This window comes from Somniosus microcephalus, chromosome 3, assembly GCF_052327205.1.
Source record: "Somniosus microcephalus isolate GS21.2 chromosome 3, FLI_Smic_1.0, whole genome shotgun sequence".
Taxonomy (NCBI): Eukaryota; Metazoa; Chordata; class Chondrichthyes; order Squaliformes; family Somniosidae; genus Somniosus; species Somniosus microcephalus.
Genome location: NC_140989.1, coordinates 155,895,410 through 155,917,601, shown reverse-complemented (window position 1 = coordinate 155,917,601; position 22,192 = coordinate 155,895,410). Strand labels below are relative to the sequence as shown.

General features: G+C 42.5%; 1 protein-coding gene across 4 annotated transcripts in view; it reads left to right on the top strand.

The window, feature by feature from the left end:
- The window catches only part of kiz (kizuna centrosomal protein), a 433,449-nt gene that overhangs the window by 58,160 nt on the left and 353,097 nt on the right, over positions 1–22,192 (top strand). For all 4 annotated transcript variants that reach the window (XR_015077557.1, XM_085981766.1, XM_085981765.1 and 1 more), the window contains exon 4: positions 18,584–18,676. Coding sequence is in view for 3 of the 4 variants with exons in the window: in XM_085981766.1 (XP_085837892.1) it covers positions 18,584–18,676 (93 nt within the window). In the remaining variant the exon portion in view is untranslated. The remainder of the gene's footprint in view (positions 1–18,583; positions 18,677–22,192) is intronic.

Here is a 22,192-nt window from a genome sequence, read left to right as displayed (position 1 = left end):
GTCTGTAGTTCCCTGTTTTCTCTCTCCCTCCTTTCTTAAATAGTGGGGTTACATTTGCCACCTTCCAATCTGCGGGAACTGTTCTAGAATCTATGGAATTTTGGAAAATGACAACCAATGCATCCACTATCTCTACAGCCACCTCTTTCAAAACCCAAGGATGTAGGCTATCAGGTCCAGGGGATTTATCAGCTTTCAGTCCCATTAATTTCTCCGGTACTACTTTTTTACTAATACTAATTTCTTTCAGTTCCTCATTCTCACTAGACCATTGGTTCTGCACTATTTCCAGGAAGTTTTTGCATCTTCTTCCATGAAGACAGACGCAAAGTATTTGTTTAATTTCTCTGCCATTTCCTTATTCCCCATTATAATTTATCCTGTCTCAGCCTGTAAGGGACCCACATTTACTCTTGCTATTCTTTTCCTTTTTACATACCTATAGAAGCTTTTACAGTCTATTTTTATGTCTCTCGCTAGTTTACTCTCATATTCTATTTTCCCTTTCTTTATCAATTTCTTGGTCCTCCTTTGCTGAATTCTAAAATCCTCCCAATCCTCAGGCTTACTACTCTTTTTGGCAACATTATGCTCCATGTAGTTCTGATAGATGGCATTGAAGATTGTGAGTTATTGTATGTTTGTTGAGTGATTATCTGTGGTGGATAACCAGAAAATTAATCCGTATACATTATAAGGTGATAATTTTGGAGATACATAAAGTTATGAGGGTTATGTTTTCTTAAAGATACACCAACTGTACAAAAAATGAACTTGCCACCCATTTTCTTTCACTTTGCATTTTTCAAATACAATATGCTTGGAACTGAATTTGGTTTGGATGGTGTTATTCGAAACCAAATTCAATCTTCTGGTACTCCAGCCACCAACTGAAAGATTCTTTTGATGAGTTTGTTATTAGTGGCTAATGGATGCTGGTGATATCCTCAGTTTTATGTTTAAAATTGGTGGAAAAGAATTCAAAAGTTGAAGGATTTCTCAACTTGGACACCCCCAGATGAGGAATCCTTTCCCAAAGGAAATGTATGTTGGATATTATACCAGGAGGACATTTTAAGCTGGGACTTTGCACTACCTGATTTAAATTTGTTTACTTCTGAGCCTTCTGCTTTCGAAAGTGAAATATTTTAATATCCATCTACTATTGGAATAAATATTTGTGACTCAGTAAAGTGTACTGCTCCCAGATGACTCAGTTGGTAAAGGCAACACACAGCATGGAACTGAGCTAATTGGACCACGAAGGTTCCAGGTTTATTTCCTGGTTGATGCTGAATTAACTGATCTCAGCTGGAGTGTCCGTAGAATACTATGCCTCTTTGTCCATGTGTCAGGAAGCAGAAAAATACTGCCAGGGCTCCTGCTTTTGATTACTGTTCAATGATCCATGCTGGAAAGTGCATGTGTGTAAACACTGGTTTTCACTTTTCAGCTCCATGGTTAAGTGCCTTGCCAACACTCATTACCAAGGTCCACACAGAAGCATGATTATAGAACTGTACTCCAACAAGAATCAGCAACTTCAGGACAGGATAAAATTGGTGTGATCATTTTGTAAAATAAACTATTTTAAAACCGTGCATAGCCACAGAATAAAATTGTGACCGCATCTACTCTTCTCTATATTCAGCAGCTCTGTGACAACAATGTTTTATAGTTAATCACAGGGTTAGTGAAAACTTATAGCGATGTGAACAAAACCAGCATTTATGGTGTATACATTTTGGATCTCTGAAACAGAGTTTGTACATTTCCGTTGCACAATTCAGCTGCAGAACAAAAGTCTTCACCAGTTCTATGAAAAACTCTAAACAACCTTATTTTGGCACTCTAACAGTTTTCTTCTTTTATGAAACTCTAGTCCCATAATGGGGTTATGCTAAGCAAGCGATACTGGTTTCATATTTTATGAGATATAATTTCATTCCCCTTTGTCACTTAGAAGGTGTGCATCTTTTGTACTTTTGGAATTATAGTGATAATCCAGATTTCTTTGGAATGGAAGAATGCTGTAACTGCTCCATAACAGTAGAGTGGGTGGGGCTGGGGTGGGGGGAGTGTGGCAGAGTTTAGTTCTCACTGTTATTGATGGGCTGTACAAATCCATGGGTAAAGATGTCCTTGGAAGGTTGATCTTCTTTGCTCATTACTCATGATTCGCCTATCCAGTCCTAAAATTTTGCACTCATTTTAATTTTTCATATAGTCTGGACTACACATATTTTAGCACTTTAAAAAGTAACAATCTCTTTTTAAGTCAAGGTCAGGCAAGCTATACTACACTCTTCCTTTTGTTCATACGCCTGAAATGAAATGGTAACATTTTCAGCAATTAATGAATGATAGTACATTCTGTGGCAAAAGTTTGAACGTTGCCTGTTTTCGTTCAGAAGTATCCATTAACTTAACAAAATGCTTCATAATTATGATGTGATATTTTTATTAATCAACCTTTGCCTGTGAAATAATAGATAAATATCAATGAATAATAGGTGGATAATTCATTAACATCCTGATTGATACAAACCTATATTTCAGTTTGAATAAACTACTCTCCAGTTGATATTTACCTATAGTTATGTTTGCCATTGCTTTTACTTTTAAATGACACAATTTTGTAATTATGCATCATTTTTTAAACAAAAGATGTAATTTAATAAGAAATTTAATAAAATGTAGGAAATTGATATCTATCAGAAGAAGCAATATTAAAATATAACTTCACAATAAACAGAACTTAATGCTATTCTGCAAATGACAAAAATCGGGCAGTGAAAAGGTTAAAAAAAAATTAAAGGTTAAGATACCAGTGCCATAATCCAAGATTCCCAACATGTTTTGTAGAAACCAACGATCTTTGGTGTAAGTGGCTGAGTGTGTTAACAGGTTGGTGTTCCATGCCAATGCACGTGCAATGATAGGATGTGGGTTCACATTGAGAATTTGTCACGTTAAGTTTCCAATCTCTGCCTCATTATCACAGAGAAGTAATGAGCAGAGACAAGGTGCTTTATCGCAGGGAGGGAGGATGACGTGACCACACAATTCTGACCACCTTTGTGTACCATTAAGCAGGTCTTTTGTCTCCTTTTTGAGGAATGGTATGTGCAAATCTTGCTTTGGATTTTGGGGGCCTCCAGTAAGGTTAACCATGGGGAGACCCCCATATCCAGTCTACTCCTTTCCACTCTGTATGTGCAGTGCTTAACATGGTGCTTAACACAGAATAACTCAAGCTTGCCAGCTGCGTGTCGGCTCTATAAGTATTGGTCCGAGACTACTACCTGTAGAATAATAACCCCCGAGATCAGTTTCTATACTTCAGTGATGTGAAAGAAGCTGAGATTCCATGGAACTTGGATCCTGTAACTGAATATCAATTGACTCTTTAATCTGCTAAATTTTCTATTCTCAATCCTTCTAGGATTGATGGTGCACTACTCAGCATGTTTGTTGCATCTGCCCATGGATTGTGTACTGTGCTTTAATCAGCGAGAATAATAACAATATTCGTCGACACAGCAAAGCTTCTCCGCAGCAAGCAAAATTATAAATGGAATAGGAATGAATGGGAACAGATGATGAACAGTATTTAAGGCAGGCCGAGTCTCTTCTCCTCCCCGGACATTGCCATCCCCTACCACTAAAAGTGGTTTTACTTATTTGGCATGGGGTGCAGATGGATGTGTTGTATTTTTTAAAATAAATTAATAGCAACCGTACAGTAAAAAGTGACTCTTAGGAAGTTTCATTGACTGCAGGTTTGAATGTCAGATTGAATTTACATGCATCATAACAGTTCTTCCGTAATATCCTCATGTACTGTAGGGAATAACTAATTGATGAAAAATGACACAATAGTGATGTTTAAAGTGTTGAAACTTCATTTTCCCTCATATGTTCAGTAGGCGTTTTATATCTGATTTTGAAGGAATACAAGAAAAGTGATTTTGAGGATGCACTACTGCAAATTATGATTCATGTGAAACTTTTTTTTATTTGCCAATAACCTGCTCACCAATGCTCAGTTTAGGTTCCGCCAGGACCACTCAGCTCCAGACCTCATTACAGCCTTGGTCCAAACATGAAGAAATGAGCTGAATTCCAGAGGTGAGGTGAGAGTGACTGCCCTTGACATCAAGGCAGCATTTGACTGAGTGTGGCATCAAGGAGCTCTAGTAAAATTGAAGTCGATGAGAATCAGGGGGAAAACTCTCCACTGGCAGAAGTCATAACTAGCACAAAGCAAGATGGTTGTGGTTGTTGGAGGTCAATCATCTCAGCCATAGGACATCACTGCAGGAGTTCCTTAGGGCAGTGTCCGAAGCCCAACCATCTTCAGCTGCTTCATCAATGAACTTCCCTCCATCATAAGGTCAGAAGTGGGGATGTTGGCTGATGATTGCAGTGTTCAGTTCCATTCGCAACTTCTCAGATAATGAAGCCATCCGTGCCCTCATGCAGCAAGAGCTGGACGACATTCAGGCTTAAGCTGATAAGTGGCAAGTAACATTCATGCCACATAAGTGCCAGGCAATGACCATCTCCAACAAGAGAGAGTCTAACCTCCACCCCTTGACATTCAACGGCATTGCCATTGCCGAATCCCCCACCGTCAACATCCTGGGGGTCACCATTGACCAGAAACTTTACTGGACCAGCCACATAAATACAGTGGCTACAAGTGCAGGTCAGCGGCTGGGTATTCTGTGATGAGTGTCTTACCTCCTGACTCCCCAAAGCCTTTCCACCATCTACAAGGCACAAGTCAGGAGTGTGTTGGAATACTCTCCACTTGTCTGGATGAGTGCAGCTCCAACAACATTCAAGAAGCTTGACACCATCCAGGACAAAGCAGCCCGCTTGATTGGCACCGCATCCACCACTTCAAACATTCACCCCCTGCACCACCGGCGTACCGTGGCTGCAGTGTGTACCATCTACAAGATGCACTGCAGCAACTCGCCAAGGCTTCTTCGACAGCACCTCCCAAACTTGTGACTTCTACTACCTAGAAGGACAAGGGCAGCAAGTGCATGGGAACAGCATCACCTGTAAGTTCCCCATCCTGACTTGAAAATATATCGCTGTTCCCTCCCTAACAGCACTGTGGGAGTACCTTCACCACAAGGACTGCAGCAGTTCAAGAAGTCGGCTCACCACCATCTTCTCAAGGGCAATTAGGGATTGGCAATAAATGTTGGCCTTACCAGCGACGCCCACATCCTTGGAATTAATAAATAAAAGAAAAAAGGAACTTGCATTTATATGGTGCCTTTCATGACCTCAGGATATCCCAAAGCACTTTACAGCCAATGAAGTATTTTTGAAGTGTTGTCACTTTGTAATGTCCAATTTGTGCACAGCAAGGTCCCACAAACAGCAATGAGATAATGACCAGATAATCTGTTTTACTGACCAGGACACTGGGGAGAACTCCCCTGCTCTTCCTGGAATTGGTACTCCACTATGATGCAGTTTTCTTTACACTGAGCTGTCCCAAATGGGTCAGGTTGTTTATAAACCGCCGAGTCTTGGGAGAGTGGAAATTATAGTGTTTCTGAAAATCCAATCCAAGTCGCCACTTTTCAGTGGACCTATGTAGCAGCTGTTGGATGTTTACATAAAAGAGACCAATTACACTGTTGACAACTGTACCGATAATGAAATTGCTGTTCATTGTGTCACCCTTTTTGACACACAGCTGAAATAACTGATGTAATTGGATGATTAGTTACTTATATGCACTATTTTTAAATGAGAGTACGCTTTTTACAGTTTATAAAAAACACATCTCAACAGCGCTGTCACTGTTCAGAAGCAAGTTTCAGTTAGATATTACTGGGGAGATGGACAAATGGCCTAGTAATACTACATATTTGGCATTGGCATGGCAAGATCTCTTTTGCACTACATCATGCACAACCTTGACAGGCTGATCTTTCATTGCTAGCATTGTGTATTTTGTTGTTTATAAAGAATTCAGGAGGTACACTGTGCACTCTTTGGGTGTTTGATTAAGAAGAACTGACTATCCCATCAGCTTTTTTCTATCATTCAAACTTTCATTGGCAACTAGTACGATAGCAAAATACTGCAGATGCTGGAAATCCGAAATAACAACAGAAAATGCTGGAAAAACTCAGCAGGCCAGGCAACATCCGTGGAGAGAAATCAGAGTCAACGTTTCAGGTCAAAACCCTTTATCAAGACTAAAGAGGCACAGGGAATGAAGTAGATTAAGAGGCCAGGCTGGGAGAGAAGAGACATTAAGAGGTATTCAAAATGAGACGAGATGGTGATAGGACTAGTGGAGACAAAAGACGGCTCTAGATTAGGTGTGAAATGTGCTGGCAGAATGGGAGACAGCTGCCATGTGGGAGAGAGAAAAAAAGGAAAGGGTGGGTGGGGGAGGGAAAAACCAAAACAAAGGTGTGGATAAAAAATATAAGTAAAAATGTAATAGGGGCCGAGGTTATGATCTGAAATTGTTGAACTCGATATCGAGTCCGGAAGGCTGTAAAGTGCCTAATCGGAAGAAGCTGTCTTTTGTCTCCACTAGTCCTATCACCATCTCGTCTCGTTTTGAATACCTCTTAATGTCTCTTCTCTTTTGTTCTCTCCCAGCCCGGCCTCTTAATCTATTTCATTCCCTGTGCCTCTTTAGTCTTGATAAAGGGTTTTGACCCGAAACGTTGACTCTTAATTTCTCTCCATGGATGTTGCCTGGCCTGCTGAGTTTTTCCAGCATTTTCTGTTGTTATTTCATTGGCAACTGGAGGCTAGCAGAGCTTTATGCATGCATTTTAAAATGGCTGCCTGGAACTCTGTTTTTCCTCACTCAAGTGGTGTCAAGTCTAGTGAAGCAGCCAAGAAGCTATAAAAGGACCTAGATATAATTTGCAACAGAGCAGAATTATGGGAAATTCCATTTGGATAAGTAAGTACAAGCCCTAGAATTGATGCAGAGAAGGGCCTTGCTCCTGATCCATTGTGTCAAATGACTGAGTTGTGAGAAATATATTTTAAAAAACCTGGACTCTTCAGCCTGGGAAGGAGACAAGTGAGAGGTACCTTATAGAGGAATATAAGATAGTAAGTAGAATAGAAAAGGTTATTCCTGAGCACCATTTCAGTTTAAACCATACCTAGGTCAAGGGGACATAAGTGTAAGCTAGTAAAAGGACAAGTTTAGGCCTAATGTCAGGAAGCACAAAGACCGATTCATGGTCCTCTGGATAGGAGCAGTGAAGGCAAAAACTCATGCAAGGGTTTCATGCTGTGATTGTGTTTTTTTATAGAGGGATAAGCTAGATGGGCTGGATGACTTCCCTGATCTGTACTTATCTTTGTGATCTATTCTTCTGTATCTTTCTCTAGTTAGTAAACCACTGTCTTCAAACTCTTCTGTCAAATGCTGTGTTACGAAAAGGCAAGTGCCAACTGTCATCATTTACATTCATCTCATCTGATGGATGGATGGACTGGATTGAAAGAGGATAAACTTGCATGTCATTTTCTATGCAAGTATCAAAACCGTACATGTAGAACATGTCTCGTTGGAACAAATTAAGTTCAAAGATAACAAGAATTACATTATTCCAGGAAAATAAAACACAAATGAAAAATTATTGACTAAAACCAATTTATTCTGTTCCCTACTTAAACACTGTCCACATAACTTGATGAAAACTAAGACGTCTGTCTGGTATCAGGAGTTTAGTAAATCAGGTAGTGCACCTCTTTAGTTTATCATTCAAAGTAGTACAATGTATGAACAAGTAAAGATTGCATGCATCACTAAAAACGTCACTAGCATGATTTGCGGTAATACAACGGCAAAGTGCTGCGGAATATGGAAATCTGAAATATAAACAGAAAATGCTGGAAATACTCAGCAGGTCAGGCAGCATTTGTGCAGAGAGAAACAGAGTTAATGGTCCCGATTTTCTGCCAGCCGTCGGGCGGCTTTTCAGGCGGGCGGGGGCCGAAAATCGCAGAAATAGGGGGTCACGACTCCCCCCGCCCGATTCCCCGCCCCGTCCGACTTTTGGACCGCCGTTTCTCCACGAGCCGAATCAGTCCCGCCTGCCGCTGGCGGGACTGGCCGTCAGGACCCTAATCAGCAATTATTGGCATGTTTAATGCCATTTTAGGGTGGCCTTGCGATTTTCAGGGGTTCCCCATGCTAAACACGCCTGCGGGGAACCCCGCTGATGAAACCTGGCATGAAGCTTGCCGGCTTGCTTGCTCTCAGCTGCAGGTCATTCGGGAAAGCTGCGATTTAAAGGGACAGCATTTGTATGTTGAAGGACCTTGTTGTTGCAGGCTTGGAGCTACTTCTTCAAGGCTTAGGCACAGCTGTGGAAGGTTGGAGCCTCACACACTTCTCCAATGTGATCTCCTGGGAAGCCCCTCTCGCCACCCTCACTCAGCGCTTCCACAGCGGAGGCATCTACCAGAAGCATGGGACGTCTTTTCTTCCTTCCCTTCTTGCCATTAGAGGATCTCCAGCAGCAGAACCAGGATGAGCACCAGGAGCACCAGGCTGCTGCTCGCTCACCTGAAGCTGCACAGACCAGAAGGGGCCAGCGCTTGGAAGTGGCTTGAGAGCACCTTGCTGCGCTTTAGGAGGCCATGGGGACCCGTATCTGCACTGGCAGTCCTACTCAGAAGGACTTCCATGAAGGTCTGGTTTCTCTGTTCAATAGATGGCCAACGCTCCTCAAGAGATGTCATTCTCTTATGAGCACTCACCATGTTTTCCGTACCCTGGCGAGTTATCTCCTCCATGAAGGTTGCCAACCTTTCCATGGTGATGCGTTCCTGCGCCAATGACTCCACAAAGGCTCTGCTCATGGTCGCTATGGACTCCTCCATTCACTCCGCACTCGCAGCGACCCTGGAGACAAAACCTGCCAGAGACTCCTGCATCTATCCATGGAGATCCATCACCTCTTCTCTTGCAGATGGACCCAGAGGCAGAGGGTCGACATGCCGTGCAGCTGAGCTGAGCTGGCAGAGTCCTGCGCCCTCCGACGAGGACTCTCCACTGCTGTCCCTGTCTCCAGAATCTGCTGATGCTCACTTGTGAGCTGTGAAACACCAGGTGACAACACTACTCTATGTCCCGAAGGTCCCCCCGAACTGTGAGTGTCTGCGCTGGTGCTGGGTGCGCTTACTTCTGCTGACGCTGCGCCCTCAGAGGTTGGCGCTTCCTCTGAGGAGTCTAGCTGCACAGCCTCTTCCTCCTCCACAGTGGGGACGGGGGCTCTGGATGGCCCTGTGGGGGAGTAGAGGAAGGAGTTAGAGATGTGATGCCAAGGTTACATGCACATTCGAGTTGACATCTGCTGACACCTGCATCCATGCAGCCTTGGTCTCAGTGGGAGGCCTCTTCCTGCCTGACATAGGGAAGACGACCTCCCTGTGGGCCCTAACCCCATCCAATAATGCCTGCAGTGAAGCTTCGTCGAATTTGGAGGCAGCTCGGTGTCTGGCACTGGCCACAGCTGCTGCAGGCTCCTCTGCCATCCTGTATGGTTCGTTTGGAAGCCAACAGAGGAAGCAGTACTTGCTATGGACCTTGAAAGCACCACGAATGATGACATCATATTGTGGGGATTTCTGACTGGAAATGGACAATTAGCAAGGCTGCCCACACGCTGGAACTTAATTGGCCACTTGAGGGAAAATTGCGTGCAGCTGGTTGACCCCTTTTTTTGTGTGTCAGAACCCCATATTCGGGGAATCCGACCATTTCCCACACAATCGGTCCCAATGTTTCAGGCTGGTGACCTTTTGTCAGAATTGGAAAATGTTACAGATGTAACAGATTTTAAGCAAGCACAGAGGCAGGGAAAGGGGGGGAGGGGTGTAAAGAATAAAAGTGAAGGTCTGATAGGGTGGAAGGCAGGAGAGATTAAATGAACATCAGAATCATTACCAGCAACTGCTGTCTGAAAAAATGGGAGCAGTGGATATGATTTGCAGTAAGATGTGCTCCATGACACACAACTCGTCATTCCAACTCGTCCCCATTTTTGAACAATGACTTAAATTATTTAACATACATTCAATGATCTCCTCACTTATTTTAGTGGTATATTTTATATTGAATAGAATAAATGAAGGATTTGTGACAACCTGAAGCTCCTGGGAGTCTAAGCAACCGTGAATGCACAGCAAGCATAGATTCACTTCACGACTTCAACACTTGTCTGAGACAACACCCCCAAAGTTTACCTGAGATTGGAAGTTTAAGAAAACATGAATATTTATCATCTTTGATAGTTTACAACAACAACTTGTATTCATATAGCGCCTTTAACGTAGTAAAACGTCCCAAGGTGCTTCACAGGAGTACTGAAAGACAAAGAATTTGACACTGAGTCACACAGGAGTGGTCCAAAGTGGCTACCACTAAGAAGCCAGGAAGAGCCCCCTTTAAATAGCACCCCCCCAACCCCACAGCGACTGGGAACCGTTCCAGTCAACCAGTCGCTGAGAGCGCCAGGCGGAAAGGGGGGGGGCGCCACTGAAGTTCCAGTTCGGGGCGCACCAAGGGCGTTGCACCATGAAATGACGCAAGGATCTGCGCGCGCAGCTGAGCGGGCGTTGCGGTTTTGCGCTGACGCTAAATGTCCGCTCAATTTTGCGAGAGGCGCAGGTCTCGCCGCGCCCGGGCGCTAGCCACTTCGCGCCCCACTTATCGCCCTCTTAAGGCGATAACGGCTGGCGCTAACAACTGAATTTCTCCCCCTTGGTGTTCTCCTCTTGGTACCTCACAACTCATGCACGTCTCCCAGTTGTGGCTGCCAATTTGAGATTGAGCCCATTTGATTTGAAGGGGACTGATCTCATACATTTCATTAAATTGGGAACTGTTGTCTGTATCTGCATGTGGGCAGAAATCCCATAAAATACAGCAATCCCTATAAAGGTGGGAGCACTAATGTTTTTTAAATGATCAGCAAGTTTTCTGAGCAGCACTGTTTGAGGTATTCCCTGAGCGAGAAACAAGTGACAGCAACTCTTTACTACCACACAACTTGCTAACCATAGGTTATTGTTGAAATTATGAAGAATGCAGATACTTCACATAATGACCAATGTGGCATTTCTAAAAGGGAGATTTTTAACTGAAATCTTGATGTTTATCTATTTGTCTATGTGAATATATGTTTGTGTGATACTGTTGTGTCTCTTCGACTATCAAATTGCAGAAACATAAGCGACTGTTCCTTAAACTAATTGCCCAATCATGATCACAGAGCAGTAGTCAACTGATCTTTCTGGCAGTTTTTTTCCAAGCTCAGCGTTGAATCTCAGTGAGCCCTTTGTACAATCCTGTTTCAAACTAGCAAATCCCTAACTCGTGTGAACAGCAGCATGGGAGATGCGTACGTGTATAGTCCGAAAATCTTCAGCGCCTCTGCTCGTTTTATTCAACATTGAAATGTTGTTACCCATAAAATTTTGTTACAGAAGTTACAGAAGTAGAGTTTTCATTAAGACATTCTGCAAGTACATAAGGTCTTATAGTTACTAAAATAACTTCTTTCATCAGGCTACTTGTAATAGTTTTGCTAAAGTAAATAAAAATGTACATTATAAGCTGTAGTATTCCAATGTTGTGTAGTTACCCAGCAAAAAGTATTGGGGGTTAAATTGGGTCGCATAGCACCTGAAAAATGGCAATCTACTAATTCCCCAAAATGGCAGGCAGGAAGCACACGTACACTCCTGACCGAAATTGCGCCAACCATCATAATTGGCTAAGGAGAAACAAGAGGCCTGAACCGACACCTGAAGTAAGCGTTAGGCCCTTTATTTGCATATGCAACGGCCTAACGCCTGCTTCAGGTCCCTGCCGCAACATTGGCTTGCCCCGAGGCAACCAGCGCCAGCTGCCTCAGGGAAAACCAACCCAAAACACTGAATAAATTTTAAAAAGTTATGTACTTACCACAATCACCATGCGGATTGTCGTCGGTCTCGGTCCCAAGATCCCCAACCTCCAGGCCCCGGCCCCAATATCCGACACCCCCCCACCAATCTCCCTTCATCCCGAGCCTCCCTCCACTGCCCCTGATGTCTCCCCAACCCCCGATGCCTCCCTCCCCCCAACCACACGATCCCCACCCCGACCCCTGTGATTCGATCCGACCACTTACCTGTGGGGCCGCTGCGCGAGCACTAAGCTGTGCTGCCTCCGACCGCAGCGTGATTGGCGCACCCGAATTTTAACCCCCATTGTGTTTTGGTTCATAAGAATCTTCTGCTGTCTCGTGTAGATTTCAGAGAATAAGTTTAAATTCTGTGAATTCTCTTGCCTAAAGTTTAGAAAGTGTATTTTGTGCATTAATGCAGTATGCGCTGTTTATTAAAAACATTGGAATGTTATTGTTATGGTGCAATACTTTGCAGGTATTTGTACGGTGTTGTTTGCTCCAGAATGATGGCCCGGAATTTGCCGTCGGAATGATGGCAAACTGTCGACGTTCGCCATCATTTCACCTTTGAAACTGACCGCAACTTTGGGATTTGGCACCTGCGGAACTCCTGAAGTTGCGATCTGTCAATGACAGCTCCGAAACAGTCTGTGCCCCCGCCCCTTGACAGAGCCGGCAATCAGTGAAATCGGCCAAATCATTGAAACTGACGAAAACTTTGGCTCTTCTGCAATAATTCTGCTGTTAAATTCCCCACTAAAAGTTAGACACAAATGGATTAGGTGTAACAGCTTTATTGCTGCTATAAACAAATGTTAAGGGCCTGGAAAACTAATTTTAATTTTGTGCAGTGTGAAATTTGTCCATTTTAATAAAAATTAAAATTACTAACTTTTCAAAAAAAGTTAAAAAAAAAAAAAATTTTCAAAAGGTTGTCCATCTTTATTTCAGGTTTGCCTTTCCCCCATGTGAGAGCCCCAATCTTTCTTTTGCTCACTGTAACATTTTTGAAAAGTTAGAATTTTAAGAGCTTACCCACTTCCTTATTCGATAGCAAAATACTGCAGATGTTGGAAATCCGAAATAACAACAGAAAATGCTGGAAAAACTCAGCAGGTCAGGCAACATCTGTGGAGAGAAATTTGAGTTGACGTTTTGGGTCGAACCCTTCTTCAAAACTGGAAAGAACAGAAACTAGATCGAAGGCAGGGCTGCGATCGGATAAAAGAATAAAAGAAACAAAAGAAGTAAAAGAGATTAGAAGCTAGACGAGATGGTAATAGGCTGAGATTAGGTGTAAAGTGTACTGGCAGGGCAAAAGATAGCTGCCAGGTGTGAGAGAGAAACAAAAGGCACTCTGCAGCCTTCCGGACTCAATATCGAGTTCAACAATTTCAGATCATAAGCTCGGCCCCCATTTCATTTTCTCTTGTAATTGTTCCACTCCTTTCCCCCCCCCCCCCCCTTTCCTTTTGTTTCTCGACACAGGGATCGCGAGATCCTTGTGTGAAGCATACCGCAAATTCCGGGCCAATGAGCTTTATCCAGTAACACCAAACGTTGCAGGGAGACAGTTAACCTTTTTGACTTCAACTAAATTTTCAGAAATTATAATTTTATTGAAATGATGCACTGTTTATTGAGATTGTGAAAAATGTTAATAGCTGTTCCAGGACAAATCAGTTTATTTACCTCAGTCAATTATACCACTAAGTTCTATTTTAACCTGTGTAAAGGTTAGTGTAGTCATCTAATCTGTTCAGCCTATACAATAACAAAATTGCTTGAAGTTTTGATAGTGTAAGAATTATGGCTATCCATCCATAGCAATAAAGCAACTGTGTTTATTTGTGAACACAAACTGTTATGGATATGATCTATGTTACTTTTCTGCAATTACTTATGTAGTAACAGTCCTGATAATACAAATGCACTTTGCTTTTTATGACAAATTTCTCTCCTCTCTTATTGGTAGGGTATGGTTCCAGAGGCCCCATTTTTGTATGAGAGCCTTGGCATTGTGTGTCGACAGGCTCTTCAACTTGAAGGGCATCAGCAGCCCAATGTTGTTTGCATGTGATATCCACATAGGCGCTTAACAGCAGAAGTCACTAGATGGTGATCAGGACTGGAAACATTGGCTGATGTTTTTTTTTAATGAAGGGCACTTGTGGTACAATTGTTGCCGCGTTTGAGATCAGTTAGTTGAGCACAGACCAGAACCTGAACTAGAGGCCTTCTGGTCTCAGTGGGCTCTGTATTATATTCGATGGTGTGTTTATCCACAAGGCCGGATTGCTCTTCAGGGATCTTTTTCATGCTTATGTTTATGACTGTACTTGGCTAGTACAGTATTTTGAAATTGCCGGATGCTTCCTGGTCAGCACCTGATGCAGAGAATAAGCCTCTGGCGCAAAGCAAGTGATGTTGGGTTTGCTTACTTCCAGTAGCGTTCCCTGCCATGCATACTCATTTGTGAGACTAATTACAGGGAAACTACAAGGTTTTGAGAATAGGGAAACTAATGTAAGTAATGGAAGGAAGATTTGGAGGGAGTTTAGAGCACCAAACTTGCGTGCTTGTTTTTTGTCTAAAGGATAAAATAATTAATTTACCACTTTATCGGTGCTACTTATAAAATCTGTAGTGGAAAATAGTAGAGAAATAAATTCATCTACTGTAAGTCACATTGCTTTTTATTAGAGTGCTACTTTTGTGCTATGTCGGGGTCAATATATTTAGTGTAACAATGCAATTTCGTCTGAAATCACTGATATTACAATGACAGTGTTAGGCTTGAATCATTGACTTGCTGTGCGATCTGTAATGTTTGCTTGAAAAAGCAAAACTATTAATCAAAATCCATTAGCTGTTAATTGGTTTTCAATTATCTATAGCAGTTCTACTAATTAAGTCTAAACTATTTGGAGCCAGCAAATGCACTTCAACCCTTTCTAACTCAGTATCTTTTCTATATGAAGTTACTGAGTCCTGATTGAGTTATTTTGCACTGTACTTCAGTGTCTTGCACTGTGGGCTTTGGCCCTTCACCTATGGGCTTCCCAGTAAATAAATACTCAACTTTTAGAGATCTGAGACAAATATAATACTGTCCTGGATCTGCTGATTTGCTTTGCTCAATTTATGTCGTTTTATTATCCATAAACAACAAACTCACTGTCAGACTTTTCTTGTTGGTTGCCACTTGATGCAGGGACATCACACAAACACAATTTTTCTTCCCCAATAATGGTATTACTTTTTCTTTCTATTATTTTCCATTAACTTATTTATTGTACTCTCATTTGTTTCCTTGAATATTTCGTTGATAATGTTGTTTCACAGCTAAAATCAAGCACCGGGCTTATCACTCAGATTTGGGGGGTGGCGGGGCAGGGAAATTGCACTTTTAACAAAAGTCGTAGTATATGTTTTTCTCAATAGTTACTGACCTGTTAATGCAATTATGAAATCGTACGGTTTTGAAATGTTTGATTTCTGAGAATGGAATATAAGGGGACAAAAATAACTTCTTAGAATTAAAAGTTAGAACTATAACATCTTAGAATTAAAATTAGTGGAAAATACGTTTGTCTCCTATCCTTACATAGGAATGTAGGACCCAGATAAGATAGGAACTGTAAAGCTAATAGCTGGTCTTTTGTCCTTGCTTAAGATAAGGCAGGACATACAGATTCTCAAAGCATGATGTAAGCACCTCCTGGTCAGAGCAGGAACAGATAAATTAGCCCGCAAATACTGTAAAGGTGGGTTTCTGTGAACCATTCAGCAACCTCCTTGATCAGGGGCATCGAATGGACACAGCCCTTCGCCTATTCTGTAGACCAATCAATGATCGTAGAAGGGGGGTGCACGAGGGGTGCATGCCTCAGGTTAGGGTATAATTGCTGTACGTATTTGATGCTCGGTGGAAGAATCCTTTCTCTGGGATGAGACTGAGATTTTCCCCTTGCATATGCTTGAATAAAGATCGTGAAACTTATCCAAGGTGTCCGTCTGGTGAATTTGTGGTTGCTATAGGGCAAGTGTCGACCCCTTATCTCAGGGGGTCCGCTTGAGAGGAGGGAAGACTTTTCTTTTACCCCAACAGGAGTTTGTTAGTGGGCTGTTAACTATGGAGGAAAACAGGCATTTGCCCATTTTTCATTAAAAGAGGAATTTCATCCCCCGATTGTTTATGAGCCCATCAGAAAGAAGAATGTAGGACTCCCAAAGGACTATTCATCCCATACAGTTTATTCTTCTCAAAATTTTCCTACACCAAAACCCTGTTTATTCCTGTAAGCTTTTCTAAATCATGTACTGATTCACTTCCCTTTAGGAAGCTTCATTGAGCTTAGTGTGTACTGCAGTAGATGGCAGTCTACTGCATAAATAGACAACTTGTGGAGTAGTCATCTAGGTTATAAAAGAATCTTCAACAAGGGTGGTTAGAATGTGGAATCCTCTGTCACAATCTATTGTTGAAGCACAGTCCATAAATTCATTAAAAATTAGATAGTTGTTTGAAAGTTGAGGAATATTAAAGGTTATGGGGGCAGAAGGATGGGATTAAACTAGGTGGCTCATGTGGAGAAAGACAATGGGGCACTCTTGATTGGCCGAATGGCCTGTTTCTGTGCTGTAACATTCTGTGATTCTATAATAACACTAAGCGTGAATATCTTATACTTAGTTTAACTGTAACTTTAACTAAAAACTCAGTTTTTTCTGTTTGAATTTGATCAAAATATGAGTAAAATAAAAAAAGTCTGACCAGCTCTAATCACTTCATTACTTTAAAAAGAGCTTGAATCATATCTCTCCCCATTTATTTTAAGTGAGAACAAATTTAACTTCCAAAACCTGGAATCATCTTGTTGTCTTTCTTTGTATCCTCTCCTCTGTATCTAGATCTTTTTCTTACTCATGGCAACCACACTTCAACTTGTGGCATTACTAATGCTTTATAAAGTATCAGTGACTCTTCACTCGGATTTATGTTTTACCTATCTACTTAAATACTCCAATATGTTTTATGCCTCTGCAGCCGTTGTCTTTTTAATGCTCAAACATGGAAAACAGTGATAAATGCTGTTTCATTTGGCACTTTATGTGGACAGAATATACAGTATGCATTAGCAGTAGACATATGTGCTACAAGTGCAACGTGGAGAGGGAGAAAAGGAGAAAGAAGAAGCTGGAGATTTTTCTTTAAGTCTGCGAAGTTTTCTGAGACGCAAACCATTAAGCTGAAACAGACTTATAGTTTTAAATCAGTTGGGTAGTTGTAAAGCAGCTGGTTTCAACAGAAACTGGCAATACGCCTTGCCAATCTTAGATCTGACAGAAACTGGTGGGGACCATTTTAGGAAGAGTCAAGACCAGTTACACTGTACTTCGAATATCAGTTTACATGAGAAATAGGAATTGCACATCTCAAAAGTACTGTTCAAACCAGACATTAAAAGCTTTTAGTCTTTCTGCATAAATGTAGGCAAAAATGAGAGGACACTTACAAGTTAGAATGATGAAAAATTCCTGAAATGTAATTATCAAAGGGGCTAAAGTTTAGATATCCACTTAACCCTACCTGACAATAGGGTTAAGTTAGGAGTTTGAGTTGTGCACATTTATTTGTCTCATATCGACCTTCATAACCATTTCACAATATTTAATACAGTACCTTATCACTTTTGGTTTTTAAATGGTAATGCATACTAAATTAGATTTCCTGCCGTATTCTGCCAGATTTAGGGATGGTAATTACGTGGACAGGTGTGGAAAATGGGGTGGGGATCTGTTATGCCAGAGCTATACCCACTTAATTGCGTGTCTGATTTTCAGCTATCATATCTGGCAGATGGAGGAAGTGCACATGCACCCCCCATCCCATTTTTGGATGGGCACAGGTAAGTGAGGCAGTAATAACATGATAATATGATCCATTTTCCACCTCATCAAACCTGAGCTTTAATCATCATGCCAGTATAAAACTGCCATTCAAAGTTACTAGGCATTACTGTGAAGGCAAAAGTAAAGTTCAGAAGGACAAGCTTATTCAGTTATTGATGCTGTTAAAAAAATATATATATATATTTTTTGCTGTTGCCACCTGTTTTGCAATTGGCCTGTGTCTTTTGATGAGGGGCAACAATTTACCTCCCACCTCCCTTTTCATGCAGGTTACAGTGGGTTTCCCATTAGGCTGTATCTTTGCTTCTTGGAAGAAGAGCAACAGAGTGAGGCCAAACTGGTGAGACTGCACTGCTGCCACATGGCACCCAGGCACCAATACTCCCCTATCAGAGTATACAGCCAGAGGTTTCAGATTACAAGAGAAGATGGAAAAGTTATGCCTCATGCTGTGAGCAAACCTGTAGCCCACTTCCACCATATGTACTACTCTTACCAGCATGGTATCTCCTGTCCCACATGGGCAAGCTCTCAATCAGAGGTATTTCCAGTGCCTGGAGCTCAGCCATTGTATTAGCCTGAGGCTGACTCCAGAAATTACAGCTGAAGTGTGCAGCTTTTGTTAATAAAGCAAAACTGAGATGAAAAAGAAAAAGTTTAAAGTAACACCTACATATTATTCTATATTATAGATGGAATATGAAAAACAGATCGAAAGGTTACTTCCGGTTTGGAGTAAGAAGTTGAAGTCAAAAGGGAAGGAGAAGGTAGCAAATATTGAACAGGTAAGATTGGAAAAGATTTTTTTAATTTATGTATTTTTGTTAAAGAAAAATCATACACGGGCTTATATATTTTGCGGTTGTCACTTATTTTTCATGTGGCACTAAGAGGAATGTATAAATATATAATGAGTTTTGTGGCTTAATCGTGCATATTTACTAGATGTACATGTTTCAGGGTGGTCACAGGTGAAGGCAGGAGACTTTCAGGCAAGGAAGCACATGGTTATTATAACTTTTCTGGTGGTGTTGTTGGTTGATTCACTATTCTTGTGGTACTTGGAACGCTTATCTTCTCTCCCAGTGGAGGTGTATGGTGCTTTGGTGAGGGAGAAGTTATTATATGGGCCACTGGGGAAGAGTGCAGACTGCTTGGTGCTTTTTAGCCTTGGGTACAGGACATACTACGACAGGAGATTACTACTACTTCATAGAGGTGTAAGTAAACACTAGAAAATAAAGGACACTGAGCAAAAGAAGGAGATATTAGGAAGGGTGTCAATAGCTCGGTTAAAGAGTTGGGTTTTAAGGAGGAGAGGGAGGTTTAGGTAGGGAAATCCAGAGCATGGGGCCTAGGCGGCTGAAGGAAGGGCCAACATTGGTGTGAGGAAGGAGTGGGGATGCATTAGGCTGCAGTCAGAGGAATGAAGAGTTTGGCAGAGTGTGTAGCACTTCAGAGGTAGAAGTTACAGAGTTAGGGAGGGGCAATACCATGGAAGGATATAAGCTCAAAAGAATTTTAAATTTGAGATGTTGGAGAACCAGAATCCAAGGTAGGTCAGTGAGGACAGGGTGTTGGACAAACGGTACTTGGTGCGGGATAGTAGGTGAGCTATGAAATTTAAATGAGCTGAAGTTTATGGAGAGTAAAGGATGGGAAGCTGGCCGGGAAAGCACTGGAATAATTGAGTCTGGAAATGTCAAAGGCATGGATGAGGTTTTTAGCATCAGATGAGCTGAAATAGGGACAGGTGATATTATGGAAGTGGAAGTAGGTGGTCTTTGTAAGGAAGACGATATGGAGTCAGAAGTGTAGCTCGCGATTAAATAGTCTGGTTCAGCCTGAGACAGTGGTCAAGGAAGGGAATGGAATCGGTGTCGAGGATAGGGAGTGTGTGGCGGGGACCGAAGATGATGGCTTTGTTTTTACGAATGTTTAACTGGAGGAAATTGTGGCTCATCCACAACTGGATGTCAGAAAAGCAGTCTGATGGCACAGAGACACTGGAGGGTTTCAAAGAGGTGGTGGAGAGGTAGAGCTGGGTGACATCAGCGTGCATTTGGAATCTGACCCCATGTCTGTGTTTAATGTTGCCAAGGAGCAACTTGTAGATAAGGGAGCCAAGGATGGACTGTTAGGGGCTCCGGAGATCACAGTGTAGGATGGAAAGAGAAGCTATTGTTAGAGATGCTTTGGCTACAATCAGAATAGGTAAGAATGAAAATAAGCAAGGCAGCCCCATCGAGCTGCTCAACAGAAGAGAGGCCTTGGAAGAGGATGGTGTGCTCAAGCAAGTCAAAGGCTGCAGAGTGGTCACGCTGGTATATGTTTCACAGATGTTTAATCCACATACTTATGATGAGAGGCTTCATTATTGCAGAGAAATGTATCTTCTTGCTAGTAATAGTGAGAATTATGCTAGTCAACACATTTTAAATGGCCTGAAAACTCCCGTGCGCAGGCCCCACAAAGAGGAGGATGGATTTGAGGGACCTCAGAGCTGATCATGGTCTTGGTGGCATCCTGGATCATCGCCCAGAATGATTGAGTTTGGGGACCAGAGTTATGTCAGAGCATGCCAGTTTAGCTGCATCCACTCCAAGATTAATTCGACTGGGAGGTGTGAAGCCTGTGGAGCTTACATGGGGTATAGAATGTTAGGGGGGAATTTTGTCAGCCCTGGGGAGGCGGGTAAGGAGGCGAGACTGCCGGGAAAATGGCAGAATCTGGGGGCGGGTACCCATCCCGCCCCCAACCCACCTCCGTGTTATCTTCCCAGGAGGCGGGTACCCGACCCGCGCTGAGAGCCGCCTCCCCAAGGCGGAAAGGGGATTAGTGCCAATTAACTGTCTGTTAACAGGTAGTTAACAGGCAGCTTTTTGGAGAATCCTTATTTTCAGCCTTGAAGTGTGGGCTTCCCGACGGCTCCGGACCTTGCCAGGGTCAGCGAGGCGGGCCGTGGGTCTGCGGGGGTCGGAGGGGCCAAGATGTCCGGTGTGCAGGTGACTGATGAGTGCAAGTGTGGAGAGGTGTGTGTAAGGTGTTTTAATAAGTTTTACTTACCTTTACTTCTTCCTGCAGGCTTCCTCCCTTCAGGTCTCTGGAGTCCTTCAGCTCACCGGCACAGAAAGCAGAATGGCCGCTGAACTGTCAAAAGCTGCAGCCTTCTGCTTTCTGTTCAGGAGAGATCTCTAACTGAGCCTGAGTGGAAGGGCTCAACTTAGATGACAGATTTTCAGTGTTTGACAGCTTCACAGAGCCGTCAAACACTGACATTTCATCTGTCAAAAGCTCTTGACAGATGAAATATCACTTGCTGACGTCACCTGTAACCAGCTTTCCCTTAATTGGCTTGCTAAGCCTGCTGGGAGGGCTTAACAAGGTCAATCAAGGGAAAATAGCGTGGGTTGGCCACAAGTCGATAGAGGCGGGACTAAAACCTGACAAGTGCGAGTCCTGCCTCCAAAAGCTCCCCATTGAGAAAATCCAGCCCTTAGGTTTCAGTTGATCCTCTTGCATTTTACTGCATATAGTTGTGAGTGTTTATTGTAAATTTTTCTTCAGCTTTTTTTTTTGTAAAGAATATGCGTATAATATAATGGAAAACACAGACTACTTGCTCCAATACATTCATCTGTGCTTCATTCAGCCAGCCTCTAGAAAGGGCATGAGGCTATCTTGATGATGCCATGCTCACTAATTTTTCTTTCCTTCCTGTAGGGAAGTGCTTGGCTGCCAGTAGTTGTAATTTACTACCACAGTGCTGCTATGGAATCAGTGGAATTCTAAAATTAGTACATTTCACAGTGAATTTGAAACTGTAAGTTGCCTTTTTAACTCAAATGTAAAGTAAATCCATAGAAAAGGCAGTGCCATCAGAACAGTTCAAAGATGAATGTAGCTTTTATGTGCTCATCACTGGAAAAATGGCATTGCTGGAGATCACAATAATGTTCACTTGCACCTGGTGACAGTGCTAAGCCTTCTTGGATCAGGGCTTCCATCAGTTATTTTCAGCATTAAGCTCCTCAACATTGCTCTGACAATGCAGTTCTGTCAATCTTTCGAAAAGCACTGTGCACTGCTGCTGCTTCTTTGGTGCTGTTATGGGCTATGTACATGCATATAAGGTGACCCAGAAGCAAGATGAATCGCCAGAGTCCAAACCCAAAAATCCATGACTCTCGTTTAAGATGAAGGACAACATTATGGTCGGGATCTTACCTGAGGAGGCGCGTTGGGAGCGGGACTGCTGGTTTCCGGGTTCTAGTCCCACCGCCAGCGACGTCTGACGACCT